Source organism: Lissotriton helveticus, chromosome 8, assembly GCF_964261635.1.
Source record: "Lissotriton helveticus chromosome 8, aLisHel1.1, whole genome shotgun sequence".
NCBI lineage: Eukaryota > Metazoa > Chordata > Amphibia > Caudata > Salamandridae > Lissotriton > Lissotriton helveticus.
Window position 1 is genome coordinate 950,873,783 of NC_136069.1, and position 21,255 is coordinate 950,895,037.

At 53.7% G+C, this 21,255-nt stretch overlaps 1 protein-coding gene across 1 annotated transcript in view; it reads left to right on the forward strand.

The window, feature by feature from the left end:
* Window positions 1–21,255, forward strand: part of POLA1 (DNA polymerase alpha 1, catalytic subunit) — a 1,864,208-nt gene that overhangs the window by 316,884 nt on the left and 1,526,069 nt on the right. The window contains exon 14 of the mRNA XM_078657805.1: window positions 5,300–5,438. Coding sequence (XP_078513931.1) covers window positions 5,300–5,438 — 139 coding nt within the window. The remainder of the gene's footprint in view (window positions 1–5,299; window positions 5,439–21,255) is intronic.

Below are 21,255 nucleotides of genomic sequence, written 5' to 3' on the forward strand. Positions count from 1 at the left end.
ATCATGGTTAATGTGCACATAGAACACGTCAGTATTAGTAGTTTATTTTTCTGGATCCATTTCTTCATCAGTAGAGAACCAGTCGTTTTGGGGGAGCTAGAAATGTTGCCCAAAGTCTTCTCCGGTCTCTACCCCTAACTGGGTGCAGGTGCATCAAACCAGCTCGTCCGCGCTGTAACTCAAATGAGTTTTTTTTCTAAATAGGAGGAGGGTGGGAGCCCAGTGCCTCACATCCTAGTGCTCAATGTGCCCCATTGAATCATAGTAAATGTGCATGATAACACTTAAGTAGTAGTGATAATTATTCACCCATGTTGGTGCAGCCTGTTTTGTGTAACTCTAGATCACGTGTTAATGGAGTCATTCCTTGCTCAGTAGAGAGCAGCAAGTAGTTTTGGGGCTGCTGGAAACATTGTCCAAAGTCTTCTCAGGTCTCTATACTACTCACTGGGTGCGGGTGCATCAGTCAGAGCTCATCACCTCAGTAGCCCAAGGGAGCCTTTTCAAACAGGAGTGTGGGAGCTCACTGCCTTGCATCCCAGCACATTTTGCCGTTATGCAGTGGGGCGTACTGAGTGCTGGAATGTGAGGCAGTGTGCTTCCACCCCCTTTTGATTTTTTAGTTTAAGTTCGCCTATGGATCTCCTTCTGATTGTTTTCTATGTCATAGGGGACCCTTGACCCTGCTCGCAGGTCAGGTCGCTCCCACCGCCGCACGGCTCCTCCTGTGCGCGTGTGTCTCTGACCCCGCTGCCACCGCTGCCGTGAGTTCGCCTCTGGTGTACTCCTGTGCTACCTACCTGCATTGTACTTCTGACTGTTTTAGGTTTGCTTTATTTTTCTGCTTTGAAGTTTAGGTTGCTTTAGCGCTACCTAGCGCTCCTGCTTACTGTACTTGTTGCCCCTAGCGCTCCTTGCCTCGCTATAACCCACCCGCCTCCCGCCGCTGCCCCCCTGCGGCCCGCCCCTTTTTGCCTTCTGTGTCCCTCCCATTGGCCGCCCGCTCCCGCCTCCCAGCTGCTCCTCCCTCCCACTTGTCCTTTTATGGAGGACGCCGCTCGGCAGTGAGTGTGACCCTAGACCTTGCTCGCAGGTCAGATCGCTCACCACGGCTCCTCCGGTGCGCGCGTGTCTCTGACCCCGCTGCCGTGAGTTCGCCTCTGGTGTACTCCTGTGCTACCTACCTGCATTGTGCTTCTGACTGTTTTAGGTTTGCTTTATTTTTCTGCTTTGTTGTTTAGGTTGCTTTAGCGATACTTGGCGCTCCTGCTTACTGTACTTGTTGCCCTTAGCACTCCTTGCCTCGCTATACACCCTCTGGCCGCTGCCCCCCTGCGGCCCGCCCCCTTTTGCCTTCTGTGTCCCTCCCATTGGCCGCCCCGCCACTTTGCCTTTATGGAGGACGCCGCGCGGAAGCCCCGATGGCGCGCCAAAGGCAAGCCAGGACTGCGCCCAGCGCCAGAACCCCTGGATCCTGCGCCCCCGCAACGCCAACACCCTCATCGCTCTCAACACCAGCCGGGGTCATAGCTGCTTCTAGGCTGCCCCGAAATGAACCCACGGAACCTTCTGCTGCCACACCTGCAGCTTCTCCTGCGACAGAACCACCAAACCTCCAAGGACCGGACCCAACCACCTCCTCTGCATACGTCTCAACACCCGCTCCGCACGCAAACACGCCATCGAGCTGTGGGACCTTCTCGACACAACGGAACCTGACGTAGCATTCCTCACCTTGACCTGGTGGAACGACTCCTCGACACCTGACATCGCCATAGCCATCCCAGACGGATACAAGATATCCCGCAGAGATCGCACCCACGGCATCGGAGGAGGAATAGCCATCGTCCACAAATCCACACTCCAGGTCCACACCCTCGCAGACGACTCTCTCAACTCCGTCGAACACCTCCACTTCCGGATCCACACCGACCCCAACACCACTCTCGGAGGAACACTCGTCTACAGACCTCCCGGACCCCGGGCCCTGTTCAGCGACTCCATCGCCAACCTCGCCAGCACCCATGCACTCCCCTCCACAGACTACATCCTCGGGGACCTGAACTACCACCTCAAGAACGACACCAACTCCGCCACCCCGATCGCCAACCTCGGATTCCCACAACTCATCACCGACCCCACCCACGAAGCTGGCCACACGCTCGACCCCATCTCCTCCACAAGCACCCACGTTGCCTTCAACCACACCACCGAACTCCACTGGACCGACCACCGATGCATCCACTTCACATTAAAGAAGGCAACCAAGCACCACCACACCCAACAGCTGCCTCGTCGCTGCTGGGGCAGTGTCACCGAGAACCAGCTCACCTCCGCCCTCGCCCTGAACCCACCTAGCGACCCCACCAACCCAGACTCCGCCACTCAGAACCTCAGACAGTGGATCTAAGACTGCGCCAACACTCTCGCCCCGCTAAAGAAACCCTCCATCACCCACCACAGCAAGAAAGCTGCCTGGTTCACCGAAGAACTCCAGACCTCCAAGCACACATGTCGGAAGCTAGAGGAGAAATGGGTCCAAGACCGCACGTCAGACAACCACGCTGCCCTCAAGGACGCCACCCGCAGACACCACCAACTCATTAGAACGACCAAGGGAGCCTCCCTCAAAACCCGCCTTGACAACAACGCACACGATTGCAAAGAACTCTTCAGCATCGTGAAGGAACTCTCCAACACCATCCCACCCTCAGAAGAACTGTGCGACTCACTGGCCACCTTCTTCCACTGCAAGATCGTCGACATCCATGACCGCTTCAACGTCCCACCCACCACGACAGACCCCACCCCGAACGACACCAACACACTGACCTCCTGGGCCCATGTCAACGACGACGAAACATGCAAGGTCATGAATTCCATCCACTCAGGATCACCAGCCGACCCCTGCCCACATCACGTGTTCAACAAAGCAGACGCTACCATCGCACCCCAACTGCGAAAAGTCATCAACATCCCCTTCGACTCAGCGGCATTCCTGGAAAGCTGGAAGCACGCCGAAATAAACGCCCTCCTCAAGAAGCCCCAGGTGGACCCCAAGGACCTCAGAAACTTCCGGCCCATCTCCCTGCTCCCTTTCCCGGCGAAGGTCATTGAGAAGATCGCCAACATACAGCTGACCCGCCACCTCGAGGACAACAACATCCTAGACCCGTCGCAATCCGGATTCAGACGGAACCACAGTACCGAGACAGCCCTCATCGCCGCCACAGATGACATCCGACGCCAACTAGACACCGGCGAAACCTCTGCCCTCATCCTCCTGGACCTATCGGCCGGCTTCGACACGGTCTGCCACCGCACACTAAGAATGCGCCTCTAAGAAGCTGGAATTCGGGACAAAGCCCTGGACTGGACCACTTCCTTCCTCTCCGGCAGAACCCAGAGAGTCCGCCTCCCACCCTACCAAGCCGAAGCAACCAACCTAATCTGCGGTGTACCCAAGGGCTCATCCCTCAGCCCGACGCTGTTCAACATCTACATGGCCCCCCTCGCACGAGTGGCCCGCCAACACGACCTAAACATCATCTCCTACGCCGACGGCGCCCAGCTCATCCTCTCCCTCACCAAGGACCCACACACTGCCAAAACCAACCTCCACGAGGGTATGAAGATTGTCGCCGAGTGGATGAGGAACAGCCACCTGAAGCTGAACTCGGACAAGACGGAAGTCCTCATCCTCGGCCCTACCCCGTCTGCCTGGGACGACTCCTGGTGGCCGACAACACTAGGAACAGCACCGATACCCTCTGACCACGCACACAACTTGGTATTCATCCTCGACTCCTCCCTCTCCATGTCCAAGCAGGTCAACGCCGTCTCCTCCTCCTGCTTCAACACCCTCCGCAGGCTTCACAGGATCTACAAGTGGATCCCGATCGAAACCAGGAGAACGGTGACCCAAGCCCTCGTCAGCAGCCGGCTAGACTCGCAGCAACGCACTCTACGCTGAAATTCCAACCAAACACCTACAGCGACTACAAAGCATCCAGAACGCCTCGCCCGACTGATCCTCAACCTCCTACGTTGCAGCCACATCACCCCCACCTAAGAGACCTGCACTGGCTCCCCGTCAACAAGAGGATCACCTTCAAGTTCCTCACCCACGCACACAAAGCACTCCACAACTCCGGACCAGCCTACCTGAACTGCAGAATCAACTTCTACACCCCCGCCCGCCAGCTCCGCTCTGCTAATCTCGCCCTCGCCGCCGTCCCTCGAATCCAATGGACCACTTCCGGAGGCAGATCCTTCTCCTTCTTTGCTGCCAAGACCTGGAACACCCTCCCAACCACGGCAGACCCAGGACCTGACCACCTTCAGGAGGCTTCTCAAGACCTGGCTCTTCGAGCAATAGTAGCAGCCCCACCCCTCAGCGCCTTGAGACCCTCACGGGTGAGTAGTGCGCTTTATAAATACTGTGATTGATTGATTGATCTCCTCCAAATTGGGCAAATGTGGGTTCTTTGGTTTTTGGACAGGTTTTTCTGGAGATTAATAACTTACTATTATCTAGCTTTAGATCTCCAATGTAGCAATCCCTGTCCTGTAATCCATCCCTCTGAATCTTTTATCAGAAACTATATTGTTGTCTTGGTACTTCAAAATGGTTAATCTCTCTGGTTATTTAAACTTGTCCTATGGGTCAATCGCATTCAAGTGACTTATTGATGCCAACGGACTAGTAATTTGAAGTTTTTGTGGGAGATCATCCTTGGCAGCAAGGTGGTGTCTAAGCTTGATACTCTGCATAGCAGACCCTCTCTATTGGTATGAGATATAAACGTATTCCTAGTAAATATTTGGATATATAACTGTCCCATTTGCTTTATCCGTTCAGCACTTTATTTGCTCTTTTTCATCTCGATTTTCTTGTTTGTTGCAAAACAATTCGTTTAAAGCACTATGATATTTGTTGAACAATTGAACGGAGAGAAATATTTGTTTTTGTCCACACAAAAAGATACTTCAAATAAGATTAGGAACCAGAGGATGCAGTTTGAAATGTCAATATTGTGTTGCCGTCTGTAACATACAAAAGACTGGGTGTGAAAGTTTTAAACTGTAAATGCCTATTTTGCAACGCAAATGAGCATTCAGACTAAACTTTATGTGCAATTGATTCTAGGTTATAATGCTTCGATGTCATCCACTGAGATTCGACTGATATACACTTGCCTCACTTGTTTGGAAGTCTCCTATATGCCCTTTTATATAGTGCATTGTTTTTTAAAACTGTTATGAATGCTTAATGCTTTTCTTTTCTCTCTACCACCAGGCGGAATTGCCTCCGCTACCAAAGGACCTGAGTGGAGAGACTTTTTCACATGTCTTTGGAACAAACACTTCCAGTCTGGAGCTTTTCCTACTAAGCAGGAAGATCAAAGGACCCTGCTGGCTAGAAATAAAAACCCCACGTAAGAATTTTAATAATTCTTGGAATTGTCACTCCCTATTTTGTAGCTCATTTTCTAATACTATCTTGATTCTGTAGTTCCCAGCTCATACCAAGCTGATAAAGCGCAAGTGCTACTGTGGAATAAGGTTTCTTGATGTTCCTGTTGTGTAGGGTTTGAGAAGGAAGCGCACATGAGGGAGAGGACGGGGGCGTGGCTTGAGCGCCGAGGGAAATGGCGGCGTGAGCCCGGAGCTCCGTGCCTATTCCCTACATTCATCCTGTAAAAGGGGCCGCAGAGCCAAGGTGTGCCCCGGCGCCGCACTGACCCTTCACGGAGACTGGCTGGGCGGCATCTGACCGGCTAACGGCTACGCAGTGGGCAGACAGACCGCCGACTGCGGCGACCACCTGGGCGGAGTGACCGAGAGCGCCGCAAAAGATGGCGGCCGCGGTGCAGATCTAGGACTCCGGGGGACAAGCGGGGATCCGCGCTGCCGGAGCGCTGAGCGCGATCGCCGGCTCGGGGCCCCGGGCGGCGATCCCCCTGCTGTGGCGGCCGATCCTTCACCCTCGGCAGCTGAGCGCGGAGACCGCGACCGCGGGAGGCGCAGATCCGCCCGAGGAAGCCGGAGCGAGTGGTGCGAGCAGACGGCCCCCACCGCGGCAAGGACGGACAGTAGACCGGCGCCCCAGCTCTGGGCCCAGGACACATCAGCAGGTGAGGGGAGGCTACTTTGGGCAGTGCACCACGAGCAACGGTGCACAGAGCGGATTACTGGGGGCCCCCCTCCCCCCCCCCCCCCTCGCCTCGCTGCGGATGCTGGGGAGGTGTGCAGGGGCATAGCGGGGGTGCCCAAAACCTAGTGGAGGATCCTCGGCGGCGCTGATCCCCTGTGGCGACATACACCAAGCGCACTAGCCCAGGGGGGTAGGAGCGGGCAACCACAGGCCCCGGGGGACGAGCCACGAGGCGGACGATCCTCTGGTGCACGACCTCGGCGCAGAGCCACCCCATAGCGCACAGGAGAGGGCCACGTGGCAGGGGCCCGGAGCACAGCGGACTGCAGGGGAGGTCGGTAGTGGCGAGGCCTACTGCGATGGGGAAGCCAAAAACCAAGGCGGAGGAGGCGGCGACTTCTGGGGCGGCGGAGGGGGGCCCCACCGAGCAGACAGACCTGCAGCGGTTGCAAGATCGAATACTGGAGGCCATAACGGCCACCCGAGAAGCACTCCACAATGATATAGCGCAGGTGGCATCGGGGCTGGGCTTGCTCCGGGCGGACCACGACAAGCTAAAAGACAGGGTCAAGGAGGCCGAGACGGTGATCAAGGAGCTAGCGCCGGCCCATAAGGCGACCGAGAGACAGCTAATGGAGGCCCTGGATCGCATACGCACCCTGGAACGGCGGGCGGAAGACGCTGAAAATAGGAGCCGGCGCGGCAATGTGCGAGTCGTAGGTGTGCCGGAGACGGAGGGAGCAATGGACATGGTTGCCTACATGGAGGGATGGCTAAAAACAGTGGTGGCACCGGAGGGACTTTCGCCATTTTTCACTCTGGAGCGGGCCCACAGGGTCCCCTCGGGTCCTCCCAAGCCCGGGCTTCCGCCCAGACCGATAATAGCCAAGGTGCTCCACCACAGGGACAGAGATCTTCTCCTGCGGAGGGCTCGGGAGGATGGCCCCTTTCAAATTGCGAACAGCAGAGTTACACTTTTTCCGGATTTCACTTTTGAGACACAGAAACAGCGGGCCTCCTTCCTCACAATCAAAAAAGAGCTGCGGACTGAAGGGATTGCCTACTCATTACTTTTCCCTGCCAGGCTGCGAGTCGTGGTGGACGACAAGGCGGTCTTCTTTAGCACGTCGGCAGAGGCCTGGGACTGGTGGGAGACATACAAAGCTGGCACCGACGGAGCCAAGGCGCGAGAGGAACGGGAGAAGGAGCGAGAACGCTCACCGGCACGGCTGCGGAAATCACAGAGGCTGAGGAAGCGAGGGAGGGGGAAGCTAGGACCGACGGCCTCCCAGACTGAAACGGAACGGCGGGCTGCATTACAGGAAGTGGAGAAGCAGGCTCGGGCGGAAGGCCCCGACTCCAGAGGGGCCACGGACTCGGACACTCTTGCATCGGCCTCGGGCTCAGAATCGGACCTTTCTGGGATTCTTCGGACTGGAGGGCCGCTGGTGACACCGCAAACGGCGGACGAGATCCTGAATGTCTGAAACACTGGCAGGACACGATGGGTAAAGTTTGGGTGCTGGGAAGTGGACCCATGCCCACGAGTATAGCGGGGACCGGGGCACGCCAGAGGGCTCAAAGCGGGGAGGACATGTGGAACTGGGGAGGGGGCAGGGAGTTGGGTGGCGCAGCACCCCTCGGGCCGAGTCCGCGCTCCGTAGGCCCTTAAGGCACCCACGGCTGCAGCTGTGTAGTCGAGACCTGGGTCACTCAGGTGTGGGAGTTTGGATGGGAACTAGTATCGTGATATTGGGGCCTATTCTGGGGGTGGGGGGGGGTTCCACAGTTGGGGATTGTTTGTTCTTCTTGCAGGTGTTGACCCTGGGTACACCGTGGGTAGGACTGTTGGGATGTTTTGTTTTGTTCAGGGGGGGCACCACCACCACCGACGGGCGCGGACGGGAGGGAAGATTTCGACCAGATCACTGGGACAATGGCTAATGTGCAAAAGTTGAACTGTATCACCTGGAATGTGCGGGGCCTACATACTATGCAGCGCAGACACAAGGTGCATGCCTATTTAGTACGACGGGGAGTGCACATCGCGATGCTTCAGGAGACACATCTCACACGGCAGGAGGGGGCGGCGCTACAGAGGAGATGGCGGGGGCAGGTTTACCACACCAGCTATTCAGCCTATGCTAGGGGGGTACTAATATGGATTAGAGCAGGCACACCTTTCCAGCTAACGCGCCAGTGGATAGACCAGGAAGGGAGGTATGTGGTGGTGGAAGGGAAGCTGGAAGGTAGAGAGGTTACCCTGGCTAGTATATATGCCCCAAATGTGGACCAGCTGGCCTTCTTCACGTCGCTTTCGGGGCGACTGGCTCACTCCCTGGTGGGCCCGATCCTTCTGGGGGGCGACTTTAACTCCATTGCGGACCCCTCTTTGGATAGGTCCCACCCCCCCTTGCGCGATTCCCCGGTCCACAGGCTATCTAAGGGCAGAAGGGAGTGGCAGGAAAGTTGGGAACTAGTGGATGTCTGGCGCGGACAGCACCCGACTGACCGGGACTATTCCTTTTTCTCCGGGCTCCACGACTTACATGTCCGGCTGGACACGATACTCTGCTCCAGAGGGGTGTTGCCACACGTTACGGGGTCTGAGTACCTGACGAGAACGATTTCAGACCATAATCCGCTATTGATCCGGCTAGCGTGGGTGGCAGAACCACCCAGGGTCCCTACCTGGAAACTGCGGCCTGAGACCCTAGAGGACCCCCTCTTCGGAGCGGCCCTAGCGGAGGGGGTGGCTCAATACTTCGCGGAGAATGAAGGTACGGCATCCACTAGGGCGACGGAGTGGGACGCCTTTAAAGTAGTAGTCAGGGGCATCTGCATTAGGGATTATGTGGGCGTGAGGAAGGTGTTGTTGGGCGATTTGGCCAAGGCGGATACCAGGCTGAGGGAGGTGGAGAAGGAGCGGCCAGGGCGCCCTGAGCTCCAGGAGACGCTCTGCACGGCCAGGGAGGCAGTAGCCGTTGAAGTGGAGCGGCTCCGAGCCTTCGACCATAAGCGCTATGTACTGCGCTCCCACGTGGAGGGCGATAAGGCGGGCACCCTCCTAGCGTGGCTCTCGAACCCCACTCGAAGATGCTCCCCCATACTCCAACTAAGGGATGCGGCGGGCGCGGTGCAACACACTCAGCTGGGCATAGTCGACGGCTTCCAGACGTATTACGAGGGCCTCTACAGGAGCTCCCCAGGCGACAGGATGGAGCTGGCGGAACCCTTCTTATCTGGATTGCCCCTCCCACGGCTGGAGGCGGAACAGGCAAAGGATCTGGGCTCGGACGTCGCGCTAGCAGAGATCAAGGCGGCGGTGCGGCGCATGGCACGGAATAAATCGCCGGGTATCGACGGGCTCCCCATAGAGTTCTATAGTAAGTACCTAGACGTTCTGGCACCACGACTACTGATCGTGTATAAAGAGGCCAAGGACGCGGGCCGGCTGCCTCAGTCAATGCGGGAGGCGTTAGTGGTCCCACTGCTGAAGCCTGGCAGAGAGGGTGGCGACCCCGCGTCCTATCGCCCACTTTCCATGCTCACCGCAGATTATAAGATCCTGAGCTCCATACTAGCGGCGAGGCTCCTACCTCACATGACGAGCCTGGTACATGAGGACCAGAACGGTTTTATACCGACGCGCAACACCACCATAAACATCAGGAGGCTTGTCCGCCTCATGGACGGGCTGGTCGGCGGGGCTGGGACGGAGCTGGTCCTCTCGGTCGACATTGAGAAAGCCTTCGACAGCCTGGAGTGGGACTACCTCTATGCTGTGATGGAGCGGTTTGGGCTGGGTCCGGGCTATATTCATTGGACGAAAGTCCTGTATGCGGAGGCATTAGCGAGGGTGAGAGTAGGGGCGACGGTGTCCCTCCGCTACCCGGTAGAACGTGGTACTCGGCAGGGCTGTTCCCTATCGCCGCTTTTATTTGCGTTGGCCATAGAGCCATTGGCGGCTGAGGCCCGGACGGGGCGGCATTTCCGGGGAGTGCGAGCTAGAGACGGACAGCATTTTATTTCGCTGTATGCCGACGATTTACTGCTATTCCTCCGCGACGGCGATGAGGACCTGCAGGGAGCGGAAGCGTTGCTAGGACGCTTTGGAGAACTGTCGGGCCTGAGGGTCAACTGGCCCAAGACGAGTCTTTTCCCGCTGCAGGAGGGCGCGGCCCAGCCACGACACCGGTCGGAGGCGGCCTGGGAACCCGCCTGCATCAAGTACCTGGGGGTCCACATTTACCACACGGCGGAGGCCCTGTTTGAGGGCAACCTGGGAAGATGCGTGCGAGGACTGCGGGGCTGCATGGCCTTTTGGGCCACGCTGCCACTATCGGTGGCGGGCCGAATCTCTTTGCTAAAGATGGTTGCCCTGCCGAGACTGTTATATTACTTCCGGACGCTCCCGATCTGGCTACCCAGCTCCTTCTTTCGGCTGCTTAAATCTCTGGTAACAACGTTTATTTGGGGAGCGGGGCGCTGCAGAGTGGCGCTCGCCACGCTTTCTCGCCCGAAAGATGAGGGGGGACTGGCGGTGCCAGACTTTGAACTTTATTATCTTGCAGCCCAACTACAGATCTTCACGCAAGAGGTGGCGAGAGTATATCGGGGCCCGGAGGACGGCAGCTTGCGGGGAACACCCAGACACATCCTAGCGTATATTACCCTCCAGCAGCGGCTGGACAGTCGGGATTTATCGCTGGAACAGCGCACGTACCGACAATGCTGGAACAGAGTGCAGAGGAGGGCAGGGGTTCGGCGCCCATACGCGCCGGAGATCCCTCTGGGCATGCTCACGGCTTTGCCACATGGGGGCGACTGGTCGCAGCTTCAGGGGTGGGAAGAGGCGGGAGTACAGGTGGTCGGGGACCTCTACGAAAATGGCGCGCTGCTCCCGTTCCAGGAGTTCATGGACCGCTTTGATGTCCCGAGAGGGGGATTCTTGCTTCATGCGGCGGTGACCAGAGCAATACAGGCCCAATGGGGGGCAGGCCTTGAGGAACCTGGGACGGCGGCAGCGTTCCAGTACACTATGATGGCGGCGGGCACGATCAAGGCGGTAACGTGCCTATACAACCGAATGGTTAGAGAGGCTGCTCCCCCCCTTCCAGCCCTAAAAACCAAGTGGGAGGCGGACCTGGGTAGGGACATACCCGACATAACGTGGGCACAGCTAATCCGTAGGGCTCGCAACAGCACGAGAAACGCTCGCTTCCAATTAATCCACTATTACACATTACACAGGGCGTACATGACCCCGGGGAGGATCAGGCGGTATTTCGGGGCGGTAACAGCAACTTGTCCCCGGTGCCCGGAGGAAGGGGCGGAATTAGTGCATATGCTATGGGCGTGCCCGGCCCTTCGGGATTACTGGCAGGAAATAGGGGAAGTATTGAATGAGGTGACAGATAGGACCATAGACTATGGACCGGCGGAATGTCTCTTGCATTGGTTCCCCCATACCCCCAAGACCAAACTCACGAGCAAATTCATCGATATGGGGTTGATGGTGGCTAAGAGGGAGATCACTAGGAACTGGAAGGCGAAGGTGGGGCCGACTCCACGGAGGTGGCGGCAGGAATTTCTAAAATGGGCTGCGGCTGACAGCACACATAGGTACCAGCTGGCGCGCAGGACCCCTACCCAAACTGCAGCAGACACTGCGACCTCATGGGAAGTGATGGTTCAAGCACTCAGGGATACTGAGGCTAACGAAGAGGAGGAGGCCCCCGACGTAGACAGGGTGGTAGAGGCCAGTTGAGCGCCCAGTAGCAGCAGTAATGCAGGGGGGCTCTTACCAGTACCCCAGACATGTCCGTTAGAGACGCCTTAGTTGGGAGGTGGTGGGGGGGGAGGGGCTTGGGGGGGGGGAGGTGTAGGAATAGCGCAGGGGGTGGGAGTTGGGGGTATTAGCGCACAGTTGGGTAGGACTATAAAAGTAAGCATGCACGTGATCCGTTAGACAGCCACTCCTCTATCTAGACCGTCAGGCATGAAAGAGCGGAGACATCATCGCCGCCCAACCCCCGGGTTGTGGGCATAACGGCTGTGTACTGGTTGACGTGCCGCACTGTATACCTGCTCGCTTTTATGACGCTGTTTCTATATGTAAAGGCCTGTACAGGTATGCTTACAATAAAAATTATTTAAAAAAAAAAAAAATGAGGGAGAGGACTAGAAATCGCATAACCTTTCCCAAAGTGTTGACTGAAAAAGAAGACGTTAGTTCCCTAAATGTGAGCAGTAGAATGATACAAATGAGCCATTCTAAACTATCATATTGAGCATAAAGAGGCTGCGCTCCAGGAAAGAGTCAAGCGCAAGAAAAGGAAGACAATCCATGTAATAAGAAGGAAGCAAATCAAACTGACAAAGCCAGCCAGTAGTAAGCAATCGGTGGGATGTAATTCCACTGTAAGTTCATATTAGGCCTCTGGCAAACAGACAACTTTCGCTGTCTTTGTAGGGGAGAACGAAAATAGTTAAGTTAAAAATACACGCTATAATATTCTATGTACAAATGTTTAGCAGTGATAATCCTTTGTAACCAGCAAATAAACGGGGCAAATAACAGCAATATTAGTGTGTTTTGATCTCCTACTTGTTGTGTTTGGTTAAAATGAATAATGCTATAATAGCCCCAGTCACCTCTACAGTCTGAGCTCTAGGAACATTGCTTTAGCAACTTTACATTTGACCAAATCCTTAAACCAGTACAGATTATGAAGCCTACATGTATGTGATATTTCAATAATGTGATCCTAGCCTAACGGCAGCAGAGGACAATCCAGGGTCAAAGACCAGCATAGAGTTACTGATTCCATATATATGTTTCACTGCTTAGAGATGACCGTACTTTTTTCCTTGTCACAAGAGCCAACATAAACCTATTTGCATTTGAACAATAGCTGAGTTAATACATATACATGTGTTAATAGAATGGAAAATGTGCATTGTAAGAATTGAGAGGCACATTGAGACTGGACACTGGCACAAGCCTACCTCCATACACTTCAGCTTCCTGATCTCTAGGAGATCTATGTAACTGTATCTAAAGAATCCCTACTCAATCTTACTAGTGTGTTTGCTGCAAAGGAATAAGTATCTACTACAAAAAGGGTGTTAAGGGTGCAAGTGTTAAGCATAGTTTCATCTACTTCAAATAAAATCTTTACAAAATGCTCAAAATCTTAACTCTTATGTACACCTCCTTTGACCATGAGGAATCTAATTCTAATGGATACTTCTAACCGCATAGTCCTCACATTTTAAATACTTCCCAGGCGTCCTACTGGATCCAAAAAATCTTTAGCATTATTGTATGCCGCTAGGTCACTTATTGCTGCTCCACAGCAATTCGGTCAGTTCCTAAAAGGACGTGCGTGGCCTCATATATTCACCATGCGTGCATGCAGTCAGTTCATTTCTTGCCATGCTTTGTGGTTTCAAAGCTACCCCATGTCTCTTCATGATGGTTTCCTTAAACTGTACTTAAAATAACCTGTGTACATAGGAAATGTTTCCTCCTAAGACCATGGTGTTCAAACCTTGTAGGCAGTGTCACAAACAAATGTAAGTGACAATCACCACCAGACTTGTTGGTGCTTTGGGTCGGAGCACCACTCAGACCTGTAGCGATTGCCACTTGATCAATCCGAAGGCCATTGGACTGTGAGGCAAAGCTATACATTCTCTGTAATTAATTGGCCAGCTATTTTCAAGAAAAAGTAAGCCACATCTACGCCATCTTCTCAGCCCAAACTAAGGTTGGCAAGCAGACTGACGACCCCAGTGATGATGAAATCACTCCTAATCGTTTTTAATTTAGCCAGGTCTCACTAGAACAGATCACAGACCTAATTTCCATCGTCCAATCTGGATCCCCTAACGACACTTGCCCTCCATCTATTTTGAAATCGATCCCTGACTTGATAGGCCCCAACCTAGCAAACATCTGTAACTCTATGTTCCACACAGACACTTATCCTTCCATTTGGAAAAAGGCTATTATCAAGCCTCTGATGAGGAAGAACAATATTGACCCCGCAGAGACCAAAAACTACAGGATAATTGCATGTCTCCCATTTCCAGGAAATCTTTTTGAAAAAATCATGAACACTCAGCTAGCTCAGTTAATTGATGAAAACAACCTACTGGATGACACAATGTGGCTTCAGAAGGGGCCATGGTACAGAGACAGCCCTCATCAAAGCATCTGATGACATCAGGATGGTGGTGCCACGGTTCTTGTGCTGTTGGATTTATCAGTGGCCTTTGACGCGATCGATCACGCCACCCTGATCGACCATCGGCATCTGACATAGGGCCAAAGCCCTTCTGTCTTCTTTCCTATCCAGACGGACTCAGCTAATGAGTCTCGGTGACTTCAACTCCCCACCATTTAGGCTCCCGTGTGGTGTGCCACAAGGATCATCACTGAGTCCGACCTTATTTAACATATATGTGTTGGACCTGGCGTGGGTTATCAAATCCCACGGGATGGGTCTAACATCTTACGGTGATGATATGCAATTGGTGCTAGCGGTACACAATGATGGAGGGGCAGTTGCGGCAACCTTTCAAGAAGGAATGTTGGCCATCAGTGCATGGATGGCAAACAATTGCCTCAAATTAAACTTAGACAGACGGAGGTGATTATCTTTGGTAATCTCTCCCCTGGCTGGTCCCCTACATGGTGGCCAGAGAAGCTGGGATCATCTCCGTCCTCCGTCACAAAGATCTTTAACCTGGGTGTTATGTTTGACGATAAGCTGTCTTTCATACACCACGCCAACGCAGTTGTCTCCTCAGCCTTTTATGTCCTTAGGATGATAAAAAAACTAGTACTGTTTCTCCCAATCAGTGCTGGTAGAACTCTCATCAGCACACTGGTTATGTTGAAGGTTGACTACTGTAATGGTCTCCTAATCAATGCCCAGGAAAGGGTCCTGAGTAAGCTACAACTGGTGCAGAACTCTGCCGCCAGGATTCTGTCAGACACCCCCAAGTTTAAGCCGATATCCAAGGTGGTGCGACAGCTCCAGGGGCTGCCCATAAGAAGCAGAACCAAATTCAAGGCGTTATGCATTGCATACAAGGCAACCCACAACACAGAACCTGAGTTTCTGAAGAAAGCTCTCTGCTCCTACACACCCAGTAGACCCTTGAACTCCTCAGCAGCCAACCTGCTGATTGTCACACGAACTAAGAAAGCCTCATGGGGCGATAGAAGATTCACAGTCGCCACCACTAGATTGTGGAACGCGCTTCCCCATCACATTAAGACTAGTCCTACCCTGCTAGCCTTCAGGAAACAAGTAAAAACCTGGCTCTTCAACCAATAAGTCACTCGCTCCACTGCCTTTCCTTTTAGTCCGCAGTGCCGAGACACCCAAGGGTATTTGCGCGCTTTACAAGTTGCTTAAATAAAATAAATAGATACATCACAAAGTACCAGAAACCTGCACATTGAACTGAAGGTCTTGTTCCCCCTGCAGATCTTCGTTGCTGTCAATTAGTTACATAGTCCTTGGATAAGTCAGAAAAGAAGAGTCCAAACAGTACTCTGCCCCTTCCCGCCATTGTCTACCTCCTGAGAAGGCATGAGGGAGCAACCATGCATCTTGATCTTTTCTTCCGAACTCTATCTCCTTTGGAGCTGATTCAGACTCTTACCCTTGGGCAACCCCAATTTCTGAGCCCTGTGGCGATGCTGCGGCTAATCCATTAATACAGGGTCTATTCAGCATGCTGCTGGCTCTCTCAGGAGTCGAGGAACCTTTAGGGCTTCCACCTGGAACTCCACTGGCAGGGCAGCTCTCTGCACCATCTGGAACCTCTGGACCCAGTACAAACTCCACATCTGCTTCAGTGCTGATTCGGATCTTGAAGCCGCAACCCACTCTAGACCCTGGAGAGCAAATGGCAGATAATGTAGCACAACCAATCTCATTGGGTTGCTGCTTTTTAGCAACCCATTGGACTCTGATACATTGCCCTTGCCTCATAGAAGGGCCTAGATCATCCACAATCTTTTTGGAACAGATTCTGAAAACCGTTATGATGTAGGGGGACAAACTTGCTCAACCCCATAGTGAGGGCAACTGGTACGATGAGCTGCAAGTTGCTAGTTGACTTGATACATCTCTAGACACTTGACTAGTCTCTCCATCTGGCCACTATTGATGAATGTGCCTCCTAGGCAATTGTGCTGCCTAGTTTGATGGTGCAGGTATCCGCGAGCAAGGTAAACCCAAATGTCTTCCCAACCACCCCATCGGATAGAGAATTCAGTCGTCTGGAAACGTTCAGAAAACCCATGTTCTCCTCCACCATTCTATCATTGCGGTCTGTAATTCCAGCTGCCTACTGGGTGGCTACGGTCTTGCTCTTTAGGATTCGGTTGCTCACGTCCTGCCTGCTGTGCTGAATGACTTGCCACCCACCCTTATGCATTCCATTCAGGATGGTTGTGATGCAACGAAATTCATGATTTTGTGGGTTTGAGACTACAGCTTGCCTTAGTCGGGCAATTGACACCAGTGTGACAATCTGGAGACCCGTCTGAATGTGGTCTACAGGCTTTTCCGCTTGCCTCTGGTGAAAGGGCAGACAGGAAACCGCACACCCCTTTGACCTACCTGCTCAAATGCGTCCGTTTGCCAGCAGTTCCCTTACCTCAGTGGCTAAGGTAGAGGTTTTCAATACCCATCCATGCAGCAGCCCAGCAGACTTTGCAGGCTTTTCATGGCCTAGGTCTCTGGATCCACAGGCCATTGGGGAAACCAGACAGTATCTCAGACTGCCAAGACAGCTGCTGATGCCTTTCAGGTCATGAGTGGCAGTTGCATTCAGAGGTGACTCAAGGTATCTTCCATGACAGGAAACCTTGGCTTGATCTTCTCCCCACAGCCAAGAACACACAATCTCAACACTTTTGTGCACTAGAGTTTCCAGGCGACTCTCTCTCACTCATTCAACCTAAAGTGGAACTCTGGAGTCCTGTACACCTTTAAGTCATTACCTCTCCTTCTCTGCGTTCAGAAGATCGTGAACAACTGGGCCTAAGTCACCCTAGTCACATCTGATTGGACCAGGAGAGTGTGTATCTGGAAATACTGGGCATGCACCTGTACTCCGATCATGCTGTTGTTTTGGGAGGATCTTCTGTTGAGACTGCAGAGCAGGATTTGAAACTGGACATACAGTCTTCGTCTCCATACTTGGAGATTGAGCAGAGCTATTAGACTGCATTCAGCCTCTCTTTTGAGGTTCTAAATGCGATCTTAGCAGCAAGGCGTCCTTAAACAAAATTAGTGTATGCTGGTCTCTGGGACACTTTTGTAGCTTGGTGCTAGACCCTGAACATTAAACTATTTCAGGCCAAACTCTCCTTGTTGTCTCTAGCCCTGCAATGAGTTGCTGTTACAAATGGGGGTCTCTAGTTGGCAAGGGCTTGTACCTTTGTCCAAGTAGGGACCCTTCTTCCTAGTCAGGATAAGTGCGTTACACTCCTAAAATAACCCCTGCTTACCCCCTTGGTAGCTTGGCACGAGCAGTCAGGCTTATCTCAGAGGCAGTGTGTAAAGCATTTGTACATAACCAACAGTAATACAGTGTAAGCACTACAAAAGAAAACCACGCCAGTTTAGAAAAATTTCCTATATTCTTATATACTTAAAACAAGACCAAATACGATAAAAATCCACCATACAGTACTTTAAAAGTAGTTTGCAAGATGTCTTTAAATTGCAAAAATACGTTGAAAACACAGTTCGTATGAGTCGGTAGCTCGATTCGAGCCCACTGTGATGCTGAAAGCAACAGTCTCGCAGTTCCAGCTGACTGCGTCGGTACGGGCCAGCAACAGCCTGAACAGACTCGTTAACAGTACCTTTCTTAGTGCGGCTCACACGGAGGTGAGTCGGTCTTTGCATCCGTCGCGGTTGCGATGCAAAGTGGAAGTGGTGCAAGGTGCAGTGTCCTCTCGATGCAGTGTCCTCTCGCTGCAGTGCGAGCAGCGGCTCGGTGATGATCATCCAGACAGCGTCGGTGAGACCAAGGCTTGCGGTGCAGGGCGAGGCGGTGCTCAAAGCGGTGCTGGCAGGGTGCGGTGTAGGTGACAGAGCCGGTCGTGGCGTCCGTCGCAGTTAAGGTGCAAAGTGGAAGCAGTGCAGGGCGCGATGTCCTCTCGATGTGGTGCAGGCAGTGGCTCGGTGACAATCGTGCAGACAGCGTCGGTGAGACCAAGGCGTGCAGGGCGAGGCGGTGCTCGATGCAGTGCTGGCAGTTTGAGATGCAAGCGACCGAGACGGTTGGTGGGAATTGGCGCTGGCGGAGCCGGATAGGTCAGCTGTGTGTGACGAGGCGGTCACGGGTGACAAGCCAGCGGCGACCGTGTCGGTGAGACCAGGCCAGCGAAGTGAAGCGAGGTGGTGTGGGCTGCGGTGCCTCTTGATGCAGTGCAGGCAGCGGCTCGATGACGATCGTGCAGACGGCGTCGGTGAGACCAAGCTGTACATTATCCAGTATTTGGGTGTCTTTCATAGATTCACATGCCTGAATCATTCCCCGTCGTCGAGACGGGAGCCTCCGGTAAATAAAAAAGTAATGTCCTATAGACATACATAGAGAAAATAGGCCCAAGGGTCTCCCCTTAGTGGCCTTTCCTTGTCCTTATGTAAAAAAGGACCAAACTCTTACAGTCAGCCAATCAGCTCCGACCTCCCTCTAGGACCTCCCTGGGAGGAGCCCCAGTCCCTCAGATTTTCTACCGCACGTTGTGCTAGGGAGTCTCCAGCTTGAGCTCTGCTCAAGATTACTTATAATCATCTAACTTTCTTCAAAAGTGATTCCTCGCTCTCCCAACCCTTCAAGGATTCTTCACTACACTGTTTGCAGTAAGTGGCTTCTTTCCACAAACTTCTTCCATGTCGGAGTCACAGAAGAAAGCCCTGTTCAGGGCCTGCTCTTCCTGTGGGAAGAAGAGGATCCATGTGGATGATAAGCATGAGCTATGCTTGTACTGCCTTTACCCAGATCATGTCTCGGACAAGTGCAGGATCTGTAGGTCTTTCCCTAAAAAGACTGTGAGAGACAGGGAAGGACGCCTTCTCATCTGGCTGGACAGGCTGAAGGACAGAGACAATCTTGAATCTTCTGAGAGCAGTGTTTCCAAAAGCTCAGAAGTCTCTAAAAAGAGGCCTAGGGTATCTTCCCCGGGCCCCTCAGACACTCCTCCTACGAAGACAAAAAAGTCTTCAGAGGCAAGATCTACGTCATCTTCAGTGTCTGTTCAGGCTGATCACACCTTCAAAAGGCCTGCTCCATCGTCTACCAGACAGACCCACAAAACAACCTCTGTCACAACCACTGTGTCGACGACATCAGCGTCATCGCCTTCAGCGTCGACGACGACGACTACTTCCTCAACATCATCAGGTAGACCTGTTTCCTCTATTATATTACTGCAATCGACGACGAAGACCCTGTCGACGACGAGAACCACACCATCGACGACGGCATCGTCATTAACGAGCCCACCGTCGTCGAAGAACTCACAGACGTCGACGACGAAGACACCGTCGACGGCGGGCTCGCCGTCGACTAAGGTACCGACGACGACACCGACACCGACGACGACAACATCGTCATCGAAGTCGTCGACGACCAAGGTACAGTCGTCCACGCAGTCGACGACGACACCGTCGACGAAGGAACCGTCGACGAAGGGACCGTCGACGAAGGGACCGTCGACGAAGGGACCGTCGACGAAGGGACCGTCGACGAAGGGACCGTCGACGAAGGGACCGTCGACGAAGGGACCGTCGACGAAGGGACCGTCGACGAAGGGACCGTCGACGAAGGGACCGTCGACGAAGGGACCGTCGTCGTCGACGACGCCGACAGACTCGTCGTCGGAGACGGCATCGGAACCATGGAAAAAATCCGACCTGGTAGAGATGCCGACCCTCATGCCACCGCCGTCGACGACGCACTCGACGTCGACAGGAACACATGCTGCGTCTAGCAAGTCTAGAAAAACGCAAATTACCCCGGAAACCACGTCTCCGAGCAAAGTGGAGATGCAACCACCTCACGACATCTTCCAAAGTGAGGAATCCGAAGAGGATGACCACATGGGTCCAGCTACCTCCATCTCGGACCTCAACGTCAAGTGCCAAAGCACCGATGAGGAGCAGGAGGACCTAACTTTTCAGGAACACTCCATCCACACTAGTGTCCGCACGGAGGTCACCCCCATGATATGCCTACCGGCGACTCTGGTCAATGACCTGCGGTTCCTTGTGCAGGACTACAAGCAAAGATTCCCGGATGCGGACAGTGGTCATCAGACACCGGTAGACCATACACCAGCGTCTGCCCCAAAACGGTCTCAAACTCACCCCCAAACCCACCGTGAGACCCAGCCTCAGGTGATGGACTCCTCGGACGACGACGAGGAGGAGGAAGAATTGGAGGAAGGAGAGGTCCAGGAAGTCCACTCGGTCCACTCGGACCAGGATGGAGATAACGAGTATGGAGATGACGAGTATGTAGCGCCATCCCCGGCTTCACCTGAACCGCGACAGGCGGATTCGCCGCCTGTGGACATAGCAGGCTTCCACAAACTTGTGGAACGGGCAGCGAAGAGATTCCATATGGTAGTGGAATCAACGGAAACGGACTGCTTCCTGCATGACTTCAAAGAGCAGACACAAAAGGCAACCAAATCTATTCCAATCATAGAGTTCTTGTGGGAACAGGGCAAGAAATTGATGCTGACACCCGCTTCCGTGCCTGCGGTTGTTCCGCGCCTGGACAAGAAATATAAAGCCCTACTTAAGGCGGCGGCTTGCCTCAACGGGCACCCAAAACCTGACTCGGTGGTCACGCAGGCGGCCCAGAAACACTCCCGCAACCCTTCCTCCCCACTGTCCGCTCCTCCGGACAAGGAAGGCAGGAAGCTGGACACGATAGGGAAGAGATTCACGTCCACGTCGGCCATGACCATCAAGATCGCGAACTCCATTGCCTTGTTGGGGAGCTACAATCGCCAACTCTGGGAGGACATAGCCCCATACCTGAAG